This window comes from Leuciscus leuciscus, assembly GCF_965113295.1.
Source record: "Leuciscus leuciscus genome assembly, chromosome: 9".
Taxonomy (NCBI): domain Eukaryota; kingdom Metazoa; phylum Chordata; class Actinopteri; order Cypriniformes; family Leuciscidae; genus Leuciscus; species Leuciscus leuciscus.
Window position 1 is genome coordinate 16,559,766 of NC_138733.1, and position 24,036 is coordinate 16,583,801.

Below are 24,036 nucleotides of genomic sequence, written 5' to 3' on the forward strand. Positions count from 1 at the left end.
TATTGTGTACTGTACGTTAATTTTGTTGTGCTTCTTTGTCATTCGTTCATCCTCTGCGCTTTATTTTTCATGAAGTATTATTTGGTTGTGCTTCTGTTATGATAAACAGACATCCACTCTTGGCGACTGCTTGTGAATACGATGTTTAGCGTCAATGTTAGTGCACTCACCTTGCATGCAGGTGGATCGGGATTGAGGCCGACTCGGAGCAGGGCGGTTAGGATTGGAGTGTGAGTTTTGGAGGCGGAGCAATGAAGAGAGGGGTGCGTTTGTTTGGGTTCATTTCAAATATCGACATTGTCCAACAGCGTTTTTGAAATGCCGCTTACCCCACCTTTAATGTATCTATATAAATTAAATATATCCATATACAGCCAGTGTGTGATTGAATGGAGATGTAAGGACATCAATTTACCTTCCTCAGCAGGTCAGCATGGCTCTGGACCAGCTCTGTGTATTTCTCCTTTAGCTTGGTGTAGCGTTGCTCATTTGCTTGTGCTTTTCCTATAAAAAACACAAATACAATAATAAATATATCAAGTATCAAAAACACAAGCCTCAGACCTTACTCTCTGTGTCACAGAACAGTTAGCACAACTGAGAGCGCCAGCACAGGCCTTTGTATGTTTGCTGGTGAATTAGACTGTAGAGTATATGGTTTATTAGCGTTTGATTGGTGGCTCCTCTGGATTGGGTTTCCTTCTGGTAAGGTTCCAGACTGTCTGAAGAAAATCCATCTCTTACCCTTCATCTCAGCACTCTGAACAGCCCTTTCATTTCCTGTAACACGGTGTTCAGTGGTGCTGAGGGTTCAGTCCATAAAACATGCTGCTTCTTTATAGTGATTATAAAGGAATAACTGGCATTCCAAAAAAGCAACAGTTTTGAACCAGTTAGTGTAAATAAACCGAAAAGGAAGGAAAGCTGTTTTTTTTTATTTAGGAAAGAGGAACAGAGCAATGAGATGTGTTGAAGCCCTAAATTACTGATGTCGTTCCAAGACCTTTGAAGACTAACAGGGTCATTTAATAAGAACGTCTAATTTCAAATACAATATTTGAAATAAGAAAGTTCAATATAACTTTTACAGACAAAAGTACTGTAACTCTTACTCTCGATTTCGCTCAGGCTGCGCTGCTCTTTCTCTGTGTCCTCTTTGACCCTGCGCAGGTCGTCCAGCTCCACCCTCAGGAACTCGCTCTCACCCAGCGCCTGTTGCTTCAGGTGAGTCTGCTCTGCAAGCTCCGCCTCCAGCTCGTTCACACGCCCTCGGAGTGCTTGACAAAGGCGGCCACTCTGAGAAAGACCAAATGAATCATTGACATATCTCTATCGCTTTCATTTTCACTCCTTCAAAAGTTTATGCAAGGCTGCATTTATTTGCTCAAATACAGTAAAACAGTAATATTGTGATTTAAAACGATAGTTCACCCAAAAATGAAAATTACTCCATGATTTACTCATCCTAGGTATACATGATAGTTCTTTTATACGAATACAATCGAAGTTATATAAAAAAATGTCCTGGCTCTTCCAAGCTTTATAATGGAAGTGAATTGTTGTTTCTGTTTTGAAGTCCATAAAAGTGCATCTATCCATTATAAAAGTGCTCCACACTGCTCCGGGGGGTTAATAAAGGCCTTCTGAAGCGAAGCGATGAGTTTGTGTAAGAAAAATATCCATATTTAACATGTTACAAAGTAAAATTCTAGCTTCCGGCCAAACGGCCATACGCAGTCTACTTACACCTAAAGTGCAATTTACGCAACTTGTGACGTCGGAAGCGGCGTAGTGCGTCATGACATAGCGTAAACATCAGCAGTACGTCGCATTACTCGCATAAGTTGCGCTTAGACTTAAGTGCAATCCGTATGTTTGTTTGGCCAGAAGCTAGTTATTTTACTTTATAAAGTTTCAAATATGGATATTTTTCTTACACAAACGTATCAGTTCACTTCAGAAGGCATTTATTAACCCCCGGAGCCGTGTGGAGCACTTTTATAATGGATAGATGCACTTTTATGGACTTGAAAACAGAAACAGCAATTCACTGCCATTATAAAGCTTGGAAGAGCCAGGACATTTTTTTATATAACTCTGATTGAATTCGACTGAAAGAAGAATGTCATGTACACCTAGGATGACTTGAGGGTGAGTAAATCATGGGCTAATTAAAACATTTTCTATTTTAAAATGCTGAATTTTAAGCCGACATCCTTCAGAAATCAATTTAATATACTGATTTGTTGCTTAAGAAACATTTCTTATTATTATCAATGTTGAAAACAGTAGTGCTGCTTAATTCTTTTGTGGAAACTGCAAGAAGAACAGCATTCATTTAAAAGAGAAATCTTTTGTTGCAGATTTTTGTAAATTGAATGTTTCCTAGCTGAAAATGTTTTTTTGACTGGTCCCACACTTTAGAATGGTATTGTGTGGGTGTATGTATATTATTACATCCTCTGCTCTCATCTCCAGCTCATTACCTCCAATCTGAAGGACTCCAGCTCTTCTTTCAGGGCCTGTAGCTCTGCTGTGAGCTGCTCAATCAAACGGTCTCTGAGGTGAGAGATAGATTCATCATGATCTTATAAACTCAAAGAGCTCCTTATTATTATTAATTATATTCCAGTATCTTCAAGACTTACTTCTCATCTTTGCGCATGCCATTCTGACTGAAGTTGAATGGGTCTGTGGCAGCCGAGGTGCCGAAAAAGTCGTCGAATTTGCTGTCCGCAACGCTCTAATGGAGATAAATCTTTAGATGCTCACGTTTAAAAAAATAAATAAAAATAAAGTACACATGAGAGCTTTAGATAGCGAGATTGTGTGTGGTACCGGTAAAGGTGGGATGTCTGTGTCCACCAGGTCTTCTGTCTCTACTACATGTTCACTCTCAGGGGACGAAGACTCCACTGGAATCACCACCACTGGACTGATGTGCTCAGACAGGGCTGATGCCCGCAAGAAGTTTGGCGGATTCTGTAGAGAAAAAGTAGAACGATTATAATAAAGGAAGTCAGCTCCAGTTTGGATCCAGCCTTTGCAAAGATTTCAGATAATGCCAACACATGCAAAGATTTCAGATGACGACAAAAAAAAAAATTCAATCCTTGAAGCTAATGAGATCTGTTTTCAAACAGGTTTTCCCAAAACATTTCCCTCATATGCTATTGGTCGGGAGAATTGGTTGAGCCAATGCATTATGAAGGGCTGGTCAAAATGCTCAAACAAAAAAGAAAAAAAAAACTCAACTTAATGTTAATTTATATCATGAGAAATGTCATGAAAATTGAAGAAAGATTTTGTTTTATAGGACCGCCCAAAGCATTTTCACGGACTCCAGTTAAAAATCCTGACGCCAGCAAACTAAGCAGGCAGATATGTAAATGAGTTACATAATTTCTTTCCACTAGCTGTATTTCTGGACTCAGGTCAGGCAGAAATCTGTTTGGTATGCAGGAGTCTCACCTCAGGAAGTTGTGGGATCTGAATCAGTCTCTTGAAATACTGCAGGTTACTGGAGCGATAGAACAGACTCTTCAGCCTAGAGAGAGAGGGAGGAAAGATTGAGAGAGTGAGAAATGACAAAAGATTAAAATAGTGGCAGTCTGTGTGACTCAAATCAGCTGTTCTGACTGGATAGTGACTGACAGACTCACTTCTTAAACTGCTCCTGGAAGCGATCCCTGTGGCCCTGCAGAGTATCAGCTGGCAGACCTGGAGGACACGAGAATGCCTATCACAACAAGGAAAAGCTAAAGAAAATGACCCTGCACTAAGTCCGACCCCATTAGTTACTAACTTGCTTTTTTTCATATCTATTTTTATTACATTTTGTTATAATATCCAAAGAAACAACACAAAATTACAACTATCCCACCCCAAAATATTTAATAATTAAAATAATAACAATAATAACTAAATGAAAATAAGCATGAACATTAAGAACAATTATAACAATAAATTAACATTAGAACAGGACTTAAATTACAGTAGCAGTTATTAGTACAGTATCTGTTATGTTTAAGAAAAATAATAAATAATAATAAAATAAATGTTAGAAAATAAAAGCTGTCCAGGGTGTTTCCTCAGCTATGGGCAGATTGAAAGGCGGGGTTTAGCAATGGGTCAGTTTGGTGCTTTCTATTTTATGATCCTCTGTGTGTGTTTGTTAAGAGAGAGATGTGGTTTATGACTCACAGGAGTGGAGTTTGAAGAGCAGTTTGACGGTGTAGTCGTACAGATGACTAGAGTCCAGAATGACCTGTATAAGAGGGGCCAGACGACACTGACCCGCTGCAGTCACTGATACGGAACGAGACATATCCAACGAGCTGAACACTGTGAAGAAACAAAACATAAACACAAAATAGGGGCAATATAAACATATGTTCAAAACACTCTAAACAGCCTCTGTTTTCAATCGGTAAGTCATGTTATTTCTTTTTATGAATCCCTCGTTCACTACATTCCCATTTTTTTTTCAATTTATCCCTTTCATTGCCCATTTCCTCATTCACATTCATGCCCATGCTCCCTCCCTCCGTCTCTCTGGTGATCAGTGATGCAGGCTCCTGTGAGACCCCGTCTTCTCAGCACACAGAGGTGTGGTTTCCTGTGCCAGGGAGCTGTGTTTCAGCCAACAACACCCCCTAATGCTAGATTTTACTGCATTTTCAGAAGATATATCTATACCAATAGAGATGTCACTTGTTTTTTACTCTAGAATGCACATTTTTAGTGTGATTGAGATTTAAAAAAATAATTAAAAAACATTTATTGCTCACTTCACATGTTATTCAAATATAATCTTGACAAGAGATTTCAGAGATTGTAATTGCCTGCCTACTACCTACTTATAAAATAGCACAACCAAAATGACCGGCAAGTGAAAGGACTTTGCTGATGTTCAAACACTGGCACTCCACCTTAAACTTACCACCGAGGAATAGATTCAGCTCACACTCCAAGTAATCAAACATCTCCACCGTTAACTGGAAGCTACACGTGTTGAGAGGAAAGGGAAACATGATTAAGTCCCATTCCACAAACAGACAGAGCAATTTTGGAGCTTTATTTAAAAAAAAAACAGACTGAGAAAACACAAAGCTTGTGAGAAACAAAGCAATACTCACAAATTATTGACGTCGTTCTCACCCGCCTCATCAAGCTGTCTGTTTGACATCTGAAGGTTGCCTGGGAAACGAGGATTCTGGGAAAGCAAGTGGGATAAGTATAATATTTGTGAGAGTCTGACAGCATAGAGTTTTTAAAATACCCATGAAATGGCTTGACAACTGCAAATTTATTTCCTGCATTCCTGTATTGACATTTCATATGACACAGGAAGCTGGGGCAAAACACACACACATACATTATATATATATATATATACACACACACACACACACACACAGTCCAAAAAAAGTCACTGTTTGGATTTAAATAGGTAAAATGCTAAAGAGTCTATGTTTGGAATATTATTGCAGTTATTATTATGTTTCTAGTTTGTTATATGTTTGGCAACAGTTCTTCTAACCCTAATTGATGGAGTGTGTAGCTTTTCATTTCTTAAACAACCATGTAAGAAGACCCATCATGGCCATATTCCAGGACGACAATGTCAAGATTCATTTGGCTCAAATTGTGAAAATGGTTGGGAGGGAACATGAAGAATCATTTTGATTGCACAACAGATTGTGAGGAGATGTGAGGAGGAGAGTTAGAAGATGGATGTTTTGCTGAAATCAAAATTCAAGGGCTCAGTCACTCACTTTGATGTGAAACTCCATTTTGGTAATGAGCAGTTTGAGGTAGATGCTGCACAACTTCCCATAGCCTTCACTCAGATGACCCTAAGAAGAGAGAACGAAGTGTGAGGGCAAGAAAAACACTGAATGCTTTAAAAGGAAATGATGTCGTTCCCTTTCCAAAGCAGCAGTAGCATCTAATGAGTCCTTTTGTCATTCTAAGCTCATCAGCTCACTTCACAATTCAAAGTATGAGTCATTAGGGGCAGATTACGGTCAGGTTGTGTATGCGTTCACATGTTTGGTGTACACCCATAAAAGGGCCAGCTGCATGTCAAGATAATGATCTCATTCTTTCACTTCCTGTTCCCTTCACCACTTACAGTGACATCATAACAGGAATGGGCAGAGTTGTTCACAGGAAATGTTTCTCCTGAGTCTAATTCGGCAGCATGTTATCAGCGAATACTCAAAGGGATGCAGTTACTAAAACTAAACTGCAAAGGGAATACTCAAAGATGCAACTCAGCATGTTCCATCTGACACTTCCTTTTGGCTGGCGAAACACAGTTGATCGTAAACTGCATCAGAAACACTTATATTGCTGACAATCAAGATAAAAATCAACAAGAAACGACATTCGCAACTCACTGTATTAGGGCTGCACAATGAATCTCAAAGCTGCTCGGTTCGCAGTAAACGCAGCTCCATGAACTCCATCTCTGCATCTGGGACACTTATAACTATCTTCCCAAATTTGTAATAAGCGCCTATAAACCAGCTGATGTCAACAAAAGAGAAGCTTTAAGAGCTCCCTGTGATCGTTCTGACAAACAATGTATTAAAGCTATTATTATTACTACTACTACTGTTATAGTATTTTCTTAAATATTCTATTTTTATTTTACAGTGAACTAATACACTATAATATATCTTATTTTAATATTTTTTATTTATAGAATATATATTATTATTATTATTATATATGCATATTGATCTATAAATCACAAAAAGATAATTGCCCAAATTGTGCCTCCCTAAAAATAGGGAGTTTTTTAATCAGAAAAATTGCATTTAGATTTCCCCCCAAATCGTGCAGCCCTACACTGTATATCTGTAATGTGACAGCTATATATTTTATATGTTTATACAGACCTATTTATGCTATGCGTGAGAAATACTAAACTGCTTAAATATACAGTATATTGGATTAAACAGAAAGAAATAACCAAAATATGATTTGGCATATATTGTCTGATCTATTAGATAACATGAAGTGAGCTTCACAAGATATCAGGGATGTTTGACTGGTACCTCATAACAAGCAAAGCTCTGTAAGCATTCCTCCAGAGTGACAAACACATGCTCACATCATCGTCAGCTAATTACAGATCATCTTTGTGCTGAGGTTAGTGTGTCTGACTCATACACAGAATGCCAAGCTATTCAGCTGTCAATCAGCAATAACCAAATAGCTTGCTGACTGACACACTGACAGTTTCCACAGAGATGGAAACTCGAGGGAGCTCGACAAGGCCACATTCAATAATGACAGAGAGTTATATTGAGCGAGCCTCTGTTTTAGAGGGAAATCATTAAAACCAGCAGCCACAACTTGTGTTCGTGCACTTACCCACATCCTGCTCATGTCGTTCAGGTCAGCCTTGTGCCGCATGGAGTCCTTAATGACCTGAGGTGACAAGGAGAGAGACAGGAAGAGTTGAGACAGCATTTCAAAAAATAAATAAATAAAATAAAATAAAACCCAAGATATTACCCACAAATGAGAGATAAAAAATAAATACCACATTAAATTATCATCAAATTAGATACCTAAAATAAAATCAAAGCAAAAAAAGTTAAAAATTTCTTCAAGTTTAAAATAAAAAAAGATACCTCATGATATTACCCTAAAATAAATTAAATAAACTAAAATTAAATTAAATTAATGCCAATAACCTCAAAGTGGCCGAATATTGACAGATTCATTTGTCTGTCCGATATATTGGTACCTCAGATCTTAACCAAGGTACCCCTATATCTTATTTTACCAGGTTTAAATCCAGAAGTCACTCTGGAAAATCAGCATATTCCGTCTGGGCCTACTAATATGTCACTGAATTGGAATACTTCATATACCAGCTACCAGATCTCCTTATGTGAAGTGTAAGGAGGGAGACTTGACTTACAATTGAGTTTTAAGTTAGCACGTTGCAAAGCTAACAGCGCAATTATCTAATACAAATGCATAGTAAAATACTGTCTTTTTAATAAGACCGAACTAATTTTATTGATAGTTGTCAGTATGTAAAATATCACAATGTGTTGTTTTGGTGCTGACTGCTCCGCATAGGTTATTTGCACTGCTGCTTTGAAATGGTCGCGTAATGTTGCTGCCTACCTTTTTGAACAGACTTTGAATCAGGGGTGTGCCTATGATGCCTTAAAATGCTGTCTAAGTAGACAGCTGGTTACATTTTTTGTAACAGAGCTCAATGTGGGATGGTTCAATATGGATTACACACACATCACATGTCACTGATGCATGCTGCGTTTACTCTGGAGAGCTGTTTTGAGTGTGTGAGAAAAATAAATGAATCAAAGGGAGAAGCAGATATCAACTGAGAGAAAGTGAGAGTGAGGTGGAATTAGACGTGTATGTTCTCACGTTTGGATGGCCGTCCCTCAGCAGCTTGTGGAAGACGTGGCAAAATTTCCAGCAGAGCACTGCATTGCTGGAAAGGGGCAGGCGGTTGACTGCAAGCCAGAATGTGTGAGCCCCTTTCTCATGATGCGTGCCCAATATGCACGGTGAAGACAGCAGTCAAGGACAAAAATGAGGGACACGCTGTTTAAAGTCTGCATCTCTGAATCATCTTAATCCAGATGCTTCAATATCAGATGCTGATAATGGCCAAATATTGGCAGAATATCTATCTATATCTACATCCATCCATCCATCCATCCATCCATCTATCCATCTATCCATCTATCTATCTATATCTACATCCATCCATCCATCCATCCATCCATCCATCTATCCATCTATCCATCTATCTATCTATATCTATATCTATATCTACATCCATCCATCCATCTATCCATCTATCTATCTATCTATATCTACATCCATCCATCCATCCATCTATCCATCTATCCATCTATCTATCTATCCATCTATCTATCTATCTATCTATATCTATATCTACATCCATCCATCCATCCATCCATCTATCTATCTATCTAACTATCTATCTATCTATCTATCTATCTATCTATCCATCTATCCATCTATCCATCTATATCTATATCTATCTATAAAACCTAGTATCTTAGTTTAAGGTATCTAAAAAGTAGGGAGTCCAATGTCCAAAAAATAAAATTATATAAAATAAAAAAACCTCAATATTACTCTCAAATTAGAAACCTTAACATAAATTAAAGTTTAAATGATCTTCAACTTTATAAAATAAAATACCTCATAATAACCTCAAATTAGATATCTCCAAATAAAATAACATTAACAATCACAAAATTAAATGAATTAAACAAATAAAATAAAAGCAAGTTAAAATCCCTTAAAGGTTGTATCAGCGATTTCAGGCCCAAAAAAGGCCCAAACATAAATGATCACATTCATCTAATCTTTCCTAACGATCCGCTAGCTGGCCGCCCCATAAGCAGGCCGTCAAAACACAGCGTCTCTGTAGCCAGCCTAGCCTCTGAGATCTGCACACAAAAACAGTTGGTTTCACCAACCACTCAAAACCAAAATAGTGTTCCAACCAATCACCGACAGGGGGAGGGTGTTGTGAGGTTTTGCGCTAGTGCACGGCTGCACGCGAAAACCTCACAACACCCGCCCTGTGTTTTTTTTAAAAGTTTTTTTGACGGCCTGCTTATTGGGGCGGGCAGCTAGCGGATCGTTAAGAAAGATTAGATGAATGTGATCATTTATGTTTGGGCCTGAAATCGCTGATACAACCTTTAAAATGTATAAAATAAGATATCCTCAAAATAAAATAATAAAATAAAAAAATATTAAATTATGAAAAAAATTAAATCTATTTAAAAAGTTTTCCAGGTTTAAAACATTTGCAGATTAACAGGTCTGTCAGGTAAACAGTAGGGCATTCAATGGACAAAATTAAATTAAATAACGGTTATTTGGCAATCCCTATAACCAGTAGATTGTGATTTGGCTATTTTCAGGTTATCCGGTGATGCCGCCTGCTTATTCATCATAAAATAAGATCTTATCTTAATCATCTTTTCCCCCTTACATTCCTTAATACAGTATTTCTCTTTCTCTTTCAGGGCAACACAGACAAAAGGATATTCCTGGCATGCTTCTCTTTGACAGCAACCTCCTGTGTGTTGATGGCTTTGTTGATGCTCACTGCCTGTGGAAGAGAAAGAGAGAAGGAAAATTATTTTTTGGGATTAAAAGCAATTCATAGCAGAAGAGTGTTCCTGTGTGCTGAGGGAAACAGTGAGTTTTAGTGTTTCACTGGAGCCTTATTGAGCAACTTTAACCACCGCTGTGCAACCACAACTGAATACTAATGAAGTTCAGCTCAAGGAGGGTTTAACAGGCAGCATGACCTAAAACACTATTACAGCTTGGGCTACATCCTCCTAGTTCATGATTCATCTCTCAACCATATATACCACGCTCATTTTGTTGATAGCTCTGAAGCTGAACAAACTTGAGAGAGGTGTTGAGAAAGCACTAGCCATATGTTCTCTACATACCGTCTCTTTCCCATTCCTCTCATATATGTCAAACCACCATCAGTTCTAGGTACCCTCACAACATAAACAGTGTTCCTGTTTAAAACAAGCATCACATAGTCAGTCATGGTCAGCTGAATGTAATGAACCCTTATCGGCCCCATCAGATAATGCACATGGTTGCATAAGCCAATTAAGGTGTGGCAGTTGAGTCTCTTAGTCTTTCTTCCTCTAAATGCCAGAATCTCTTTTTATTTAGACCCGACACATACTTTAGTTCTAAAATAACAGTTCTAATAGGCAGCACCAGTGTACTTTTATTGCAAAAGCTGTCCAAAAAGTGTTTTGGGCCAAATTCATAATCGCATGTATCCATCACAGAGCAGTCAATCCCATGATACATTGCGAATACTCAGTGAAAAAACATTATGTAAGATATCTAAAACTATTATGAACATTTTTAAATTGATATGTGTGTGTGCTGTGTATTTTTATGCTTGGAGCATCACGTTATCTTAGCAATAATCTAAACTACACTAACATTTAAAAGTTTGAGATTTGTAAGAATTTTTTTGGTAAAGAAAGGAATACTTTGATTCAGCATGAATGCATTAAATTGATTAAGTATGAGTAAGACTTTTACATTGTTACAAATAAATGCTATCAAAAGATTAAAGAATATCAAAGATATTAGGATATCAAAGAATCCTGGGAAAAAATTGCATCATGGTTTCCACGAAAGCAAAATACAAAAAAACATTGTTTTCAACATTGATAATAATAAGAAATGTTTTTTGATCAGCAAATCAGCATATTAGAATGATTTCTGGAGGATCATGTGACTGATGGATTAATGATGCTGAAATTTCAGCTTTGCCATCACAGAAATAAATTCCACTTTAAAATATATTTAAAAAAAATAGAAAATAATTATTTTTAAATTGTAATAATATTTCATAATATTACTGTTTTTACTGTAAAAATGTCATACCAAACCCAAACTTTTGAATGGCAGTGTAGGTTTTGAAACCGAGAAATATTGATGCATAATATGCATTAGAGCAAAAATAAACCTGAAAAGTTTTTGTTGAAGAGGCCAGGGATCATCCTGACAGGGATGCTGAGAGAATGCTGTTGTAGTGCATATAAAAGTGTCGTTGTACACAGTCGTTGTTCAGCCTTCATTCCCTGTGCCGGCTTCTGCTGCAGGACACACTGTTAAAGGTGACAAGGCATGGCTTTGTGTAGAAAAGATGGATCTGTGGGATGAGCATCTAATCAAGTCACAGCTGTGATCTCAAACATGAAAAGGATGAAGAAAAGACAGAAGGTCGGAAAAATCCTTACAGGTTTCACATGGACCAAGCCTGAGTGTGAATTACACAATGGCCCTCAGGGGGATCAGAGAGTTGGGGGTGGGGGGGGTTGTTATCATTCAACTGAACTGTGTATATGCATTTTAAACGCATTATGTTCTTCGTCCATGCAACTGCTCAAGTAATGTTAATGGTATGACCCATTTCAGGGGTGGCCAAAATTACGATTTAAAATCGATCAGAGCTATAAATGTATCTTCTTATTTACAGGTAAAGCTTAAAGGGATACTTCACCTCTGGAAAGATTAATGTGTATTTAAAATAGGTCATTTATGTAGAAGAAATGTGAAATTATTTTTGAATTTGGAGCTTTCTAGACTGTATTTCTATTATTTCTATGTATTTCTAGAATGTATTTTTGGCTTATGTGGATGAAAGACAACAACTCCCAGAATGCACTTGCTTCGCTGCCCTAGGAGGCCACTCCCAAGCCATGCCTACCGGTAAGAGAGCGCAGTTGAAAACAACAAGGTTAGGCTACTAGTGAGACTCCGTGACGAGTTTGCCCGGGATTTCGAGATCGCCCAAAATGTCCTGGATTCAGCTTTTGCGTTCTACAGTCGCCATTCATTATGTTTACTGTGGCGAGTAGGACGAGACTGAGAGGCGCGGGAGAACGGCGCGAGGCCGGTGGTGTGATTACTGAGACACACCGGTCTCGTATCTCTCACGGAAGAGCGGGAATTTTCTTAGCAATGTTAAAACGCACATCAACCGATCACTTAGCGTTCATGTAAACACTACATTCAGATTCACCAATCGGAATGAATTCAGTTAGATTGAAACAAAAGGTGTGCATGTAAACAATGAATGGCGACTGCAGAAAGCAAAAGCCGAATCCTGGACATTTTGGACGATCTCGACGGCCGGACATGTCCGGGAAAAAGAGGATGGTAACCCCTACTACTCAGCTTTCTCCACAGAACAAGAGCCTGCTAGCTTAGCTTCCAAAGAAAGATGGCTGACACTATGTGTACATTCTGTGAGTGAGATCCCACCCTCTATGGGCGCAACCCGATCACACTAAATGCGTCTTTATAGCACGCATTGTGTTTATCGTGCAATGTATACGCCAAAATGAGTTTTTACGTGCATATGATACGCATGGGTAGGTTTAGGGTAGGTTTAGTAGAGGTAGGGTACGTGCATATGATACGCATGGGTAGGATTAGTCGTGTGGGGTGCGTGTGTATTACACGCAAAAAAGTGCGTATCAAATGCACGCGAAAACTGCGTATCATATGCACGTAAAAACTAATTGTCGCGTATTTATTGCACGATAAACACAATGCGTAAAATAGAGACGCATTTTCATGAGATCAGGCTGATGGGCGAGTTGAAAGCATGCGGGATCAAGCCTTCTCTAGGCCCCCCTCCCTTTTTGTCATTCAAAAAGGAAACCAAAACTAGGACTGCAGATATACAAATCGGAAACGAAGCAGCGCTTGCTTACCATTTTGAATATCAATCACGATGATCACTTTCCTCATTCCAGATGGCTCATGTTATTATGGAAATATTTGTGCATTCGAAAGCTTGGGTAAGATGACGTAAAATTATAACAGCCTTCTGTATGTACACCATCTTGACTTCTTTTCTCGCTTTCATCACTTTCGCTTTTATTCTCATGCACTGATTCGTTCACTAAGCTGAACAGCCAATCATAGTTCTCGCTCTCACTGACAGGCCCCAACTCTGCAGCCCAAAAAACCCAGACGGCGTTCGAATAGAGCAAACAGTACGGAACCTAATGAAAAAACTAAGCCGAACGACGCTCATAAACAGACCAACATTGCCTGACGGCAGACCATCGACTTGGTGTGTCCCGGCCCCTATGCAAAAAAAGGCACTAAAGGTTTATTTCATCCCTCTCCAACAACCAATTATGTATTCAGAGGAGATAAACATATAACTAAAACTTTCCATGAGCCATTAAGCCTATAAAAAAGTGACCAGTAGAATTGACGTCAACATATTTTCATTAAATCCTTCAAATAAAAGCACTAGATAAGCATAGCAGCTAAAGAGTCTAAGAGAACATAATGCTAGTGTGAGGAGAGGTGTGACCTAATTGGTTCACACTGAGACTTTGTCGTCTGTGTGAATGAGTTGTGCCAGCTGCCCAGGCCTCTTGGCAATGGCGAGTGAATTTACTGGCATCCCGGACCCATCTCTCTCACAGCTCAGGCGAATTATAAGATGAAGTGATAACCACTTAATAAAGTAACAGGGTTCAATGCTAGGGGATTGGTTGGGCCATTGGTTCAAATTTTTACTTGCAACCCCTGCCAACGTTTTCACTGGACAAACCAATAAATAAATAAAAAGTTTTGTTGTTGTTTTGACCCATGTAACATTGTATTCTAATAAAAAGCCACCAACACTGTAGATATACTGTTGAAATTTCACAATTCTCCATTCCAATTTCGATACCACAGCAAAAACTAAGCCTGACAAGCGAGTCTTCAGTAATAAACTAAGAAGTTATAACCAACAGCTCAAATAAATACAACAAAACAGATACACAAATGAAACAAACAGTGTTTAAAGTTATGCAGGTATAAATGTATTCATGTAGCTTACAGAAATTAAATAATCAAATGTAAAATAACATTGCATAGTCTTCAAAGTTTTAATTAAATATAGATTAATTCTCATTAAAGCTACACAAGTTGTTCAGTCAAGATCATGGAGTGATTTTGTTGTGTCTTTTGTTGTTTGATTAACATTAATGACAGACAGCAGCAGGAAAATTAGGCTGAAAAGGCCGATATCAGGTCACTAAGACCGGACGCACAGATCCAATATACTGTTACACATGCGTTTTCTTTCTCATCTGCTTAAGTTCAGACATACCCGACAGTGTTTACATGAATACTCGCCAAGACAGGCATTTTTTTCACATACTTTTGTTGTGTATTTTTCCATTCAATCGCAAGAAGACGTGAAAGAGAACTCTATTCAATACTCGCAAGCTGTTTTCTTTGCACACACACAGAGAGTTGTCTGAGAAAACAGAGTGCGAGTACTAAATTGAGATTTCTTTTCGCATCTTCTTGCGTTTGAATCAGAATGGTTAAAAAAATGCTTGAATGTTGAAATTGACAAGACTTTAAAAAACACAAGCAAATGATCAATTTAGTTACGACGCAGCACTGGCCCGATCGGGCAAGTGACAATTCTGACTTTATAACTCGCAATTGTGAGTTTATATCTCGCAATTCTGAGAAAAGTCAGAATTGTGAGATAAAGAGTTTTTTTATTCTTTATTCAGTGGCAGAAACAAGCTTCCATAGTATCTCCCAATAATATATCTGATATTGAAATGCTTAGTTTTATGATCAAAAGCTCTGTAGTTTTTATTGTGGGTTGATCATACTTTATTTATTTTAAAATATTTCCATATTTTTATGGATAATTAAGTAGACTTAAGTTGCTTCAGTGCAGTAAGTGTTCATCTTACTTTCAGCTGAGAGATTTTCTCTTTGTATTTTGTTGTTTGATTAACATTAATGAAACTAACATTCATACTAACATTTTATCTTAGTATATTAATAAATACTAAACATTAGTATAGTACATAATCCATAAAAAAAAAGGGGAAAAAAGTATAGTACATAAAACATTTGATCTGGAAATATTAATTTTAATATTACTTGTATTTTATAGTATATTAATACTATATTATTACTAAATTTACAGAATAATGATACATGTACTACGACCTGAAGAGGGAAGTTTTTACAATTATACTGAAAAGGATTTTTACTTGCTGAAGTATAAACTATCAATCAGACGACAGAAGGCATGTAGAAGATGGTGCACATATTTTTCAAATTTTGATCATGTTGATTATTTAAAGACCATATAAATCTACATATCAAATACGATACAGCAGGCCTAATAGGGTCGAAAGGATAGTTTATAATGTCATAATTTACTCATCCTCATGCCATTCTGTATTACTTTATTCATTATAAGTGGAAAGAAGAAAAACAGTAATTTTTGGACTCATTTACATTTATACACACTCAGATTTGCATTCAGAAATGCATCGTCATCCAACACAACGATGCAACTGCTTTATTATTTTTTTCTCTTGTAACCATAGTGAGTAACTAAATATCCTGCTTTTGCATTTCAAAGCAAGCTCTTCTAACAGCTTGTTATGCCACAAGTAGTTTATTCAATCCCTCGCCTACAGCAATATCAACCCATTAGACACTTAATTACTGTAGCACTATTTCTATATGAAGCTGACACAAGCTTGTTAAGCAAAGCATATGTGACGGATGATCTGCAAACATCTGCGTTGTGAACCATTCTGACAGTCATGTTGCACAGAACTGCCAAAGGCACAATATCAATCAAATCAATAGGATCTTAGACGGGAGTAATGCACTACAGGGATATTAAGGCCAGATGTCCTCATGTGACCCATCTGCCTGGAGAGGAGACTGTAAGGAAATAGCTCTCCTCATATTGAGCTTTATCCTTTAACCCATCATGCTGCTGCACGATTATACAGGCTGCGATCTTATGAGAAATAATTAGTGGGTAACTAGTGTATTGATGTATCAAATTGTGCAGCTGAACTTTGATATTTTGGGGGAGGGTGATAGGATGCTTGAATGTGAATAAGTAGCAGGTATGAGTGCCCAGAATAAAAAAATAAAAAAAGTCATGTGGCGCATCAAAAAAATTCCTTAATACATTCCTCCTTGAATACATACGAGTGTAAACATCTTTATTATTTTCACAAAAAAATTATAAAAACACTACTGTTCACAAGTTTGGTGAGTAGGATTTTAGTTTTTTTGATAGAAATCAACATTTGTGTTACAAAATTTTACTTTTTTTTTATTTTAAATACAAGTCTTGGCTTCTATTATATTAAAAGCTGTTCTTTCTATTCATCAAAAAAAGAATCCTGCAAAAAATGCATGATGGTTTCCACAAAAGCATTAAGCAGCAAATCAGCGTATTAGAATGATTTCTGAGGATCGTGTGGCACTGAAGACTAATGATGCTGAAAATTCAGCTTTGCCATCAGGAATTTAGAAATATATCTAATGTTATGTCAGTCAGGTGAATGTCCTTAAACACTAAATCAAAGAAATATCATTGTTCTTGACAAAAAATGACTTGAAAATAAATCAATCTCTTGGCCATTTTGAACAGCGCGAAGAATGACAAAAGCTTGATTGACTGCGAATATTGAATATTGAAGAATATTGAATTCTTACTGATCAATTAGAGTTATTAATAGTTATTTAGCTTGTTAATCATCATATATCATATCATATCCCCCCTCAAATCGAGCCTTGGAAAGAAAAAAAAATCATCATTAGCTATGTTTGCTTCCACTTATTTTTATGCAAATTTTGAGATATTTTGAGATTATTGCAGCAACTTCCATTTTTAATACAGATATTTTGCACCAATTTCCCAGGAAGTGACGATTGTGTTCTCTTGAACACATGAAAACGCTGCTTTATTTGCAAACTTTTTATGAGACATTTCGATTTTGCGCAAAAGTTAAATTCTCAGCTCTGGATGGAAACATAGCTATTGATCCGGAAGCTAGGGGTGGACCGGTCATCAAATTGTGGTCATGTTCTTTATGGTCTACAGTTTCAGAGGTAGTTTCACAGGGTTCTTCTGAAGTCTTTTCTTTATCTTGGATCACCCTAACTTTCCCATATCCACTTTACTGAAGAATGCAGACTCTACCCACAGTCCTCTAAAGGGCATTGCAGCCAACCCAAACAACTTTCCCAGCTTCCCATTTTGGGTAATCTCCCTACTTTGAGGGGGTTCAGAGAATAGGCTGCCAGTTTAAAGTGCCCCATCTTTTGAAGAAGCTCTGCTGATATAGGTATTGGTCTGCGGCTTCTCTTCAGCTTTTTCGGAGGCGTCGTGTAAAAGTTGAAAGAACTAAAAATACCTCTCAACTTCCTGAGCTCGTCCTCTGTTCTCAAGATCAGGTCTGAACTCTCTAAAATATCTAAATTCTCTCACCCACTACAAATACACAAGCTTCTCCTTTCTTGCCATGTTGATGAGTGGGGGATTGACGCCCACACTTAGCCACCAGTGTTTTCTCAGCTAACGCAGTCTCCTGCAAACAACTCCACCCTTTTAAAGGTCACTGAAGTGAAAGGCAACTGTGTGTACTGCGTTACGAAAATACTTTTACATATTAGCACACTCACTGTGAGTTCCTAAAATCCTGGAATGTTTTGGGAAATTCTTAACGAGCCCAAAATTGGCTGAAGTGAAAGGCAACTGTGTTATGAAAATACTTTTTCTTCCCTTTTAAAGACAATTTTTAAATTTTACTCATATGACTCAAACTTCCTCTTGCAGGGAACACTCAGTAAACACCTAGTTAGGACTCTGGAGTGTTTTTAAACGTGTATTCAAATCTATAATGTATTTGTAATTGGTCTAAAATCAGGGATTTTTTTTTCTTTTTCTGGTTAGAGTTAGAAATGGATAAATAAAAGTGAACGCCAAAAGAGGGTTTGCATTGGCACCAAGCTAGCCCTAGGTATTGTAATCTCTTATATTTTTATTCTTGCTCATTTCTAAAATTGTAACATTTAGATTACCTTTGACATCATCTAACACTCACTTAGGGTGTATTCACACCTGTCTTGTTTTGGTCTGATTGAATGAACTCAAGTTAGTTTCCCCCTTTGGTGCGGATATTTTGGGCAATCACACTCGGGTGCGGATCAAACAACTGTACCGAGACCCAGCTGAAGAGGTGGTTCGGTCCGGTTCCAAACGAACTCTGGTACGGTTCGAATTTCTGTCTAAATTCCTTAGAAAATATTTAATTCATGTTTTAGCATGTGAATAAATAAGTGTATGGTAACTATGGGGCTATGCGAGTATATTTTTTCCGATATTGACGATGATCGTCTGTTGTTGTGTTGTAATCATGATACTTGCAAGATATCGTCGATATACGATAATATCGTTATATCTCCCAACCCTAAATGCAACGTCATCAATAATGCAATAAATCAACAACACTTGTCTTTGAGACAGGATACAAATACCTGACACTGACTACACCACATCTGCAGAAACAGTGAACCAGAAGCTTTTTACAAAATTCAAAAATCCCATTTGATTGAGGGCCAAGGTGCGAATATCATATATATTCACGATCATATTAAAATATATATTTTTTTTTTAAATCAAATTTATTTATATTCTCTGCATTTCAATGCAAAAATAAAAGAAAATATTAACACAAAAAAAGTATTTGGTTCAGTTACCATGGAATGCATGAACTGATCAAATGTATGCGTATTACATTGTAAGTTACTTTGGATAAAATCATCTGCCAAATGCAGAAGTTACAAAAATAAATGAAAATGGTGACCTGCTAAAAAAACTGCAAAAATAAATAAAAATTAAAAGAAATGCATCAAGTCTCAGGACCCTTCTTTTTTGTTACCAACTAAACACACCTGAGATGGACAAGTGGAGTTTCTTAAGGGCCTCACAGTCCATTTGGTTTAGGCCAAAAGGACTAAAGAGCTGTAACAGCAGCACCATTGAAAGAAACCTAGAGTTTTACGAGCTTGCTAACAAGATGCCTTCTGAGGCCACATCAAAACCTCAGTAAACCCAGAAGACACACATCAAACCCAATCACTGCTCCTGCTTCTCTACACATGACATCAATCATTGAATTTCTATAAAGCTCGATTGAGCCTTGTCGTGGCCTGCACAAACACACACACAAAAATCTTCAGTGAGGATCCCTGGACCCCACTCAAGTAAAAACATGTTTTCATAGCATTGTCAAGCAGAGCATGACATGAGGGATTTGAGAACAAGCAGATATCACACATACAATGTTGATAGCAGGTTGGGAGTCAAAGCAGAGAGGGGGATGCAGCGATTCAAGTCAAAACAGTGAATCGTGTGTCCAAAAAAGGTACAGAAGATACTGACTCAGATCCTCCAAGAATCAAAAGAGCCACTCAAGAGTCAAAATCCAACATTTAAGTCCACACAACTGAGTTGCATGACCCTCAAACCCCAAAGTTTGAATTAGGAGTACATTTAAAAGGACAGTTCCCCAAAAAAGACTGTCATCACTAACTCAATGTAACAAACCTCTATGACTTACTTTCTTCTGCGAAACACAAAAGGTGATCTTAGGAAGAATATTAAGGGCTGGTAGTCTCAAAGTCTCAGTCACCATTTACATTAAGTATTTTTTCATACAATGAAAGTAAATGGTAACTCATTCTGGCTAGCATCTGCTTTTGAATTGCGAAAAAGAAATAACAATACAGGCATATGAGGATAAGTAAATGATAACAGAATTAGTATTTTAGGTTGAACTATCCATTTAACTTAACGTTAAGTAGATAAAAACGGATCGTGCGTTCCTGTTGACTAAACGTTCAGACATTAACTTAGCGGTCCATTTAAACGCAATTTCTCACGGACAAGACATATTAGCACACTCGCTGTGACTTCCTAAAATCCTGGAATGTTTTGGGAAATACTTAACGAGCCCAAAATTGGCTGAAATGTGCAAACGACTATTTCGCGAGACCGCTGCAACTTGTTTTAAACGTAACGGTCCAAGGAGTGAACGCTCGCGACGGTAAAGGTAAACAAACACAGGGCTGTTACTCCAAATTATAAAATCCTCGATACAAAACAACCCCGCGAACAGGCAAGCGCGAATCCCTCCCCACCCCCCCAAAACGTGTAGATGCACAACACCCGCTAAACATAAACATCGACAACCTACCATTTTATTCGAGTCCATAGTTCAAACGGGGTTATGGAAGGGTATGTGAAACGTTTCCCTGCTCGGGAATCAAAAGCAGACTGTGAATCCACTGCTGAGGGAGGCGGAGGGAGCAGGAACGGTCCGCTAACTCAACATGTGTCCGGTTCAATATCGAACGGTCCCTCTCTTCTTTTCTTTCCCGTTCTCGTATTTCCCCCTCGTCCTCCTCGCGCGCAGGAGATCCGATTGGCAGATGGCTAGACTCTCAAGAACGCTCTCGAAAAGCCACTGCCTGCCTAAAGAGCGTGTGTCATAAACGTTAAATGGAAACGCTAGACGATGGCTACATATTATATGACAGGTACGGACCTCAAAACACAGATTGTAATGCTAGAGGAGGAGTTCTTCAGACACTGATGTCATTTGCCACAGCTTTTGACTCAAAAGGAGAGCGAGAGCAACATTCTGTCAAATGTTACATCACAAAAAAGAAACAGAAGTGGAAATGTTTGTATCGCAAGACTGATGCAAGGTCTTCTTACACATACCGAGACAAAAAAATGTCTCCTTTCAGAAGGAAATCAGACTGCACTAAAACTCAACAGCAATGATACAAAAGACCCACTGCAAGCATAATGCGTTATGCCATGTACAGATTTACAGATGCATTATCTAGAACTGTTTGCCTAAGGGAGTTGATTTAGGATTGTTATCATCGATATGCAGGATATATGACGTGATTGATGACATTCCAGTTAAACACTCCTGCACATGATGACGTGTGTTATGTTGATGAATGGCGCCCTCGTCTGGTTACTTTTGATGTTCAGGTAAAGCAGTATGATAATGAGCAGCTTCATACATTATTATTATTTTCCAACAGGTGCTCTTTAAACAGGAGAGCTAAACACAAAGGGTTTTAATTAAGTATAGTGAGAACAGAAATATGTAAGAACATATTTAAATAATAAATCGTTAGGCATTGATTAGAAAATTAGTCAGTACATAAAACTTGCTAGCTGTTAGTGATACTTTATGGTAGTAGTAGTAGTAGTAGTAGTTTTATTTTTTGCCATGTCAGCATCTGCAATGGCAAAAACTGAATTACATGCAAGAGTTACATAAATAAAGTAAAAAATATAAACCAAGCAAACAGAAAAAAACACAGTTTACACAGTTAACAATTCTAAAACCTTTTCTGGTAAAAATCTTCCTAAACAAGCTTACCAAACAAGTGAGCTTACTTCATAGAAATGTTTTTTACTTGCATTTGCCTGTAAGCAAAAATTTGTCAATCTTGTACAACCTACAAGACATCTGGTGAGCATCACTTGATCAAATCTTGTTTTAAGAGAGATTAAAAGTCTGTTTGAGATTTCAGGATGGATTTCAGGTAATTAAGTGATACTTTATAAATGACAAGCAAAAATACTGTGGTATTTTTACCACATAACTTGTAAATTCTGTTTGCTAAATGATATGCATTTAATTTAAGATGACCTAATGTTCCCATGGTCCATTTATATTTAATTCAACTTAAATAAATATAATTTAGCAACTAAAAAGCAAGTCAAACATTACAAAAATAATAAATGTAAAAAAAAATAAAAAACATAAGAACACAAACAGATGTGTCTATTAAAATACTGTAATGTTCAAAAGGATCCGTAAGTAAATTAACACCTTTATGTACAAGGACACATTAAATTGATCAAAGTGACAGTAAAGACAGTAATCAAATGCTGTTCTTGTAAACCTTCTATTCAACAAAAAATGTTTCTACACCAAATCAGTATATTAGAATGATTTCTGAAGGATCATGTGACACTGAGTAGCAAATGTAAAATAGTATTACAACTTAATTCTTAATTCTCATTTTATTCTCATTCTCAAATGTAATGAATTTTATGTATTTTAAAGTGTAATTTATTCATGTGATGGCAAAGCTACATTTTCAATCAGCTTTGCCATCACAGGAATAAATTAAAATTACATTTTAAAATACCTAAAAAGATAATTAAATTGTAATAATAATTTTACGATATTACTGTTACTGTATATAAAAGGAACCTTGGTGAGCATAAGATATTTCTTTAAAAAAAATCTTACCAACCCCAAACTTTTGAACGGTTGTGTATATCCATATTATATGATAGAATATTATATTATATATCTATTATATTCTCAGAGTTTCTGTTCTCTTACTTGCATAAATCCCCAATATAAAATATATTGCAAAAAAAGCAATTGTTTAGAGAGACATCCAAAAAAAAAAAGGTACAAGATCAGTTGATCTGGACATGATACCAGTCAATGTTTAACCAAAACACTCATGGAGGAAAAATGGGGAGGGGGGGCATGCTCATCCAAACAAAGCATGCTCTTTAAAGGGCAATCACTTCCTGGTACCGTGTGGTAGGCCCATCGGGACAGTTTACACTGCTGTGCTTCATTGGTCAAGCATATTCAAGCCAGAGAGACGCTACAACAGTGTAGTGTGACTGCCAATGAGTCACTGCCCACACACTGTCTATGTCTGTCCATCTCGCACTGACCACAAGCCTGGAAAACTGCAAACACTCCTTGGTAAATGACAAACAATTTAGATAATGAATAAAAAAAATGATAACGTTACAGTGGATCCGAGCGCACTGCATCACTGTGTAAATGTGACCTTTGCTACTACCCACAGGATTCCCACATCTTTAGACCAAGGAATTTTCATGACTTCTCAAAGACTTCATAAAATGCAATTTCTAGCTGCTGAATTATTTTATAGAGAAGAATAGCAATTAAATATTTTTATAGAAATTTCAATTACTTTAAAAGATCATAATTCCCATAACTGGAAAAATAAAAGGATTTTTCATAACTTGAGGGTCAACAAGAATATTATATATATATGTGTGTGTGTGTACATATACAGACACGCACACACAGACATATATGATATATATAAAAGACATAATGTAAACAAACTTTTATGTTAGATGCGATTAATCGTGATTAATCGATTTGACAGCACAAATATGTGCATGTATGATATATCATCATACTTTGCATAAAAATTTAGGCTATGTAAAAAATTAATAAAACTGTTCTGTATCTGTACACACAATTTGGTAGAGACGTAAAATAATAATCAACAATCAGCATCTAATATGACCACATTCCCTGCATTATTTGCATTAATGGTTTGTTTGACAGCAGTATGACCCGAACGCTGTTTCTGGCACAGGCATCTGGCCGCCCGCCAAACTGCATAGGATTTTTAATCCACAGCGAGCGAACCGCGTGTTCTGCTGTCTCAGGGCTTTTCATACATGCCCTCCTGCTGTCGATGACCCCAACAAACCCTCTTCACCCTCTACACCGCAGGAGGAGCTACAGTACATGTCAA

At 37.2% G+C, this 24,036-nt stretch overlaps 1 protein-coding gene and 1 long non-coding RNA gene across 3 annotated transcripts in view; one reads left to right on the forward strand and one right to left on the reverse strand.

Moving 5' to 3' along the window:
• The window catches only part of hip1 (huntingtin interacting protein 1), a 44,618-nt gene that overhangs the window by 13,415 nt on the left and 7,167 nt on the right, over nucleotides 1–24,036 (reverse strand). The window contains exons 1-15 of one of the 2 annotated variants that reach the window (XM_082181017.1): nucleotides 20,655–21,811; nucleotides 10,093–10,156; nucleotides 8,422–8,564; nucleotides 7,387–7,443; nucleotides 5,778–5,858; nucleotides 5,139–5,215; nucleotides 4,943–5,004; nucleotides 4,204–4,344; nucleotides 3,663–3,720; nucleotides 3,472–3,547; nucleotides 2,839–2,982; nucleotides 2,649–2,743; nucleotides 2,487–2,559; nucleotides 1,113–1,296; nucleotides 416–504 (exon numbers count right to left, since the gene is read on the reverse strand). In XM_082181017.1, coding sequence (XP_082037143.1) covers nucleotides 416–504; nucleotides 1,113–1,296; nucleotides 2,487–2,559; nucleotides 2,649–2,743; nucleotides 2,839–2,982; nucleotides 3,472–3,547; nucleotides 3,663–3,720; nucleotides 4,204–4,344; nucleotides 4,943–5,004; nucleotides 5,139–5,215; nucleotides 5,778–5,858; nucleotides 7,387–7,443; nucleotides 8,422–8,564; nucleotides 10,093–10,156; nucleotides 20,655–20,672 — 1,362 coding nt within the window. In that variant the 5' untranslated portion in view covers nucleotides 20,673–21,811. Of the gene's footprint in view, nucleotides 1–415; nucleotides 505–1,112; nucleotides 1,297–2,486; nucleotides 2,560–2,648; nucleotides 2,744–2,838; nucleotides 2,983–3,471; nucleotides 3,548–3,662; nucleotides 3,721–4,203; nucleotides 4,345–4,942; nucleotides 5,005–5,138; nucleotides 5,216–5,777; nucleotides 5,859–7,386; nucleotides 7,444–8,421; nucleotides 8,565–10,092; nucleotides 10,157–20,654; nucleotides 21,812–24,036 lie in introns of those variants that run through there. The other variant, XM_082181016.1, reaches the window with a different exon arrangement.
• On the forward strand, nucleotides 10,165–18,328 carry LOC309507023. The gene is made up of 2 exons (XR_014208999.1): nucleotides 10,165–12,451; nucleotides 12,490–18,328. It is a non-coding gene; the product is annotated as an uncharacterized lncRNA (long non-coding RNA).